The sequence below is a fragment of the Lactuca saligna genome, chromosome 8 (assembly GCF_052625555.1).
Source record: "Lactuca saligna cultivar CGN05327 chromosome 8, ASM5262555v1, whole genome shotgun sequence".
Taxonomy (NCBI): Eukaryota; Viridiplantae; Streptophyta; class Magnoliopsida; order Asterales; family Asteraceae; genus Lactuca; species Lactuca saligna.
The window spans coordinates 270,548,586-270,551,373 of record NC_136424.1 but is presented as its reverse complement, the minus strand read 5'-3'; the positions used below and the strand labels follow the sequence as shown (position 1 = coordinate 270,551,373).

Genomic DNA, 2,788 nt, shown 5'->3' with positions numbered 1-2,788 from the left:
TTAGGTGAAAGAGATCTTCAACAAATATTGCTTTTAGACAACCTTCCTCCCCCTATCTTGACTATTTCCTTTCTCTTTCTTTATTTTATATGTTTGTTCTTTACCCTTATTGTGTTTTAAATAATTATACATAATCTACATATTTGTAAAATAAATAAGAATCAATTTCTTTAGTTGCTATAAAAGGAAGAGGGGCAATACCCCATTTTGGTACATCATTTCAAACCGCATTTTACAACATATATTTTCAAGAAAATGGGAAAAAAAGTATGTCATGATCTTCTTTCATCAACATGGGAAGAAGGAGATGCAAGAGATCAACTCTCAACACAAACATATGTTGAGAAAAAACTCAAAATCTTCGGGTTTGAGCTACAACAGACTTCTCTTGACGAAAGCACCCTCAAAACCAACCATTTAAGGCCAACTGAAGGGGAAGAGAGCGTAAATTCATCATCAACAACGATTGAAAAGAATGATCTTCCTACAGAGGTTAAAAAGTTCGAGTGTCAATATTGTTTCAAAGAGTTTGTAAACTCGCAAGCGTTAGGAGGTCACCAGAATGCACACAAGAAGGAAAGATTGAAGAAAAAACGGTTGCAATTACAAGCTAGAAGGGAAAGAATCAACTACTACCTCCAACCCTATACCCATAACAAACATGGGATGAATTTTGATTTTCATGGTTATTATGATTCAGAGTTCGAGTCTAATATTAGTTTTAGTCAGTATGATGATGATCTATTGTCGTTTAGAGATCCATGCAATTTTACTCTTACACATGTAGATAGGTCAAGAGGCAACTACATACCAGTTTCTATGAAACCAGCTCCTCGAGTTGTTGAATTAAAACAAAACCATGCAGATTTGGATCTGCAGTTGAGTTTGAGCTCGAACTCCATCATGTAAAACAAGAAAAGTGAAAAGCCATGAATTTCTCATGATCATATGTAAGTAAATTAGTATCTTCAAACTAATATTCAATCATTGTTTTTGTATGATTTTTTGATGACGAACAAGAGCATCATTGGATGCACAACTACTGTATAGTATATTTTTCTTTTTATTTATTTAGTTTTGTATGTTCGGTAGCCTATAATTTAAAAATAGTATTATTTAATAACGCAAGCAAGACAAGAAAGAAATATATTTTAGTATCAATTATGTTGCTTGATTACTAGGGTTTCTTTAGAAGATAACCAAAGATTTAGGGGAACCATTCTTTTCATGGGTTTTGTTTATTATCATTTTTATTTTAAATTATTTCTTCAGGGTTATTATAATTCTCTATCTATGTGTGTAGGGTGTTTTTATTATATTTATGTGCGCGCTACCGCGTGTCAATGTGTGTTTTATGTTTAATTTTCTCAAGCGAGCAAGTAAAGGGTTGATCAGGTGTGACTAATAAAAAAACCGTTTCGTCACCTCCTTCTAGATAATTCTTGATTTATAATTTATTAATCAAAATATAAAATTAATATATAGAAAAGAAAGACTAGAGGACACCAAATTAATGTTTTTCTTCTAATAAAAGGTTTTACTAATTAATTAATGTACAAAGTGCAACAAACTGTCTTATCGACGGTCATTCTCATTGGTAATCTTTTGGCAATGGGTTGTGTATCATGTATGGATAGATTAGTAACTATCTATCGGTAAATACACATGGTAATCTTTAGTAACGAATTTACTAACACATCTTTTCAAATTTACTGATAGGTAAACCCATAACTAGTTAGTGATGGACCAATATTTTAATTTTACCGACATATTACCAATAATTTCTCCATACCAACAGTACTGACATAGTAGATTTACCCAAGGATTCCCGATGGTTATTTTTTTATCACCAAGTAATTTAATGTTTTTTACAAAAAAAAAATAACCAAAAACAATTTAGAGAAACAGGAAAATCTAGATTTTTTTTATGATAAACACATGACAAAATTGCAAAAATAATCTGTTGGCAAATTTATGTGTTTTTGATCCAAAATGAAATATTGGTGCTCATCTAAAATTAGATCTTTTTAATGATTTTAATCTCTTTACACATAAAATTACTTTTATGCCCTTTTAATTTTTATTTTCCATTTTCTGTAATTGCTAAAATGCCTTAATTAAATTAGTTTTAATTATTTTTAACTTAAAACAACAAAAATAAAATAAAAACTCAAACCACCCTCTCATTTAAGTTATAGTACCGAGTAGGAGAGAATCTAAATCGTCACCACCACCCTCCATTATCTGTGTCCATAACCACTATCGGCAGATTCCATTCTTGTCGGAGTTACCCGGTTCGCCACCACCACCGTCTCATCTCTATCTGCCTTACACCACTCAAATTTACTTCTTTCTATCTTTTTCAAAACACGCATAAACATAGTGTCAAGAACACACACTCACCATCTCACGAAAACACGCACACCGGAAACCATAGAAAAAACGATGCAAGGGGTGATCAAACCCTAAAATTAAAACCAAACATCATACCTAGGAAAAACCTACAAATTAAACTCAAAATTCGTTGATGAAATTATGTAACAGACAAATCACAAGAACATTATCCCTTTCTCTTCCTACAGCTCCAATGATTTTTACTAAAGCCATTCATAACCACTGCATCATTCGCCAACACAAGCTCCTTATTATAAATTCATTTGTCCAGTTTTCAAATCTAATAGCTTCGTCTCCAATAACCAGCTTCGATTGATTTTTATCTTTGCCCTTGTAAAAACTTCTTGACTACAGTTAAGAAATCATATTTTACAAAAGCCTTCTCTTCTCTTCC

General features: G+C 31.8%; 1 protein-coding gene across 1 annotated transcript; it reads left to right on the top strand.

The window, feature by feature from the left end:
• The first annotated feature begins 255 nt into the window (after positions 1–255).
• Positions 256–909, top strand: LOC145010663 (uncharacterized). The gene has a single exon (XM_078969177.1). The coding sequence runs from the start codon at positions 256–258 to the stop codon at positions 907–909; it is 654 nt and encodes a 217-aa protein (XP_078825303.1).
• The last annotated feature ends 1,879 nt before the right edge of the window (positions 910–2,788 follow it).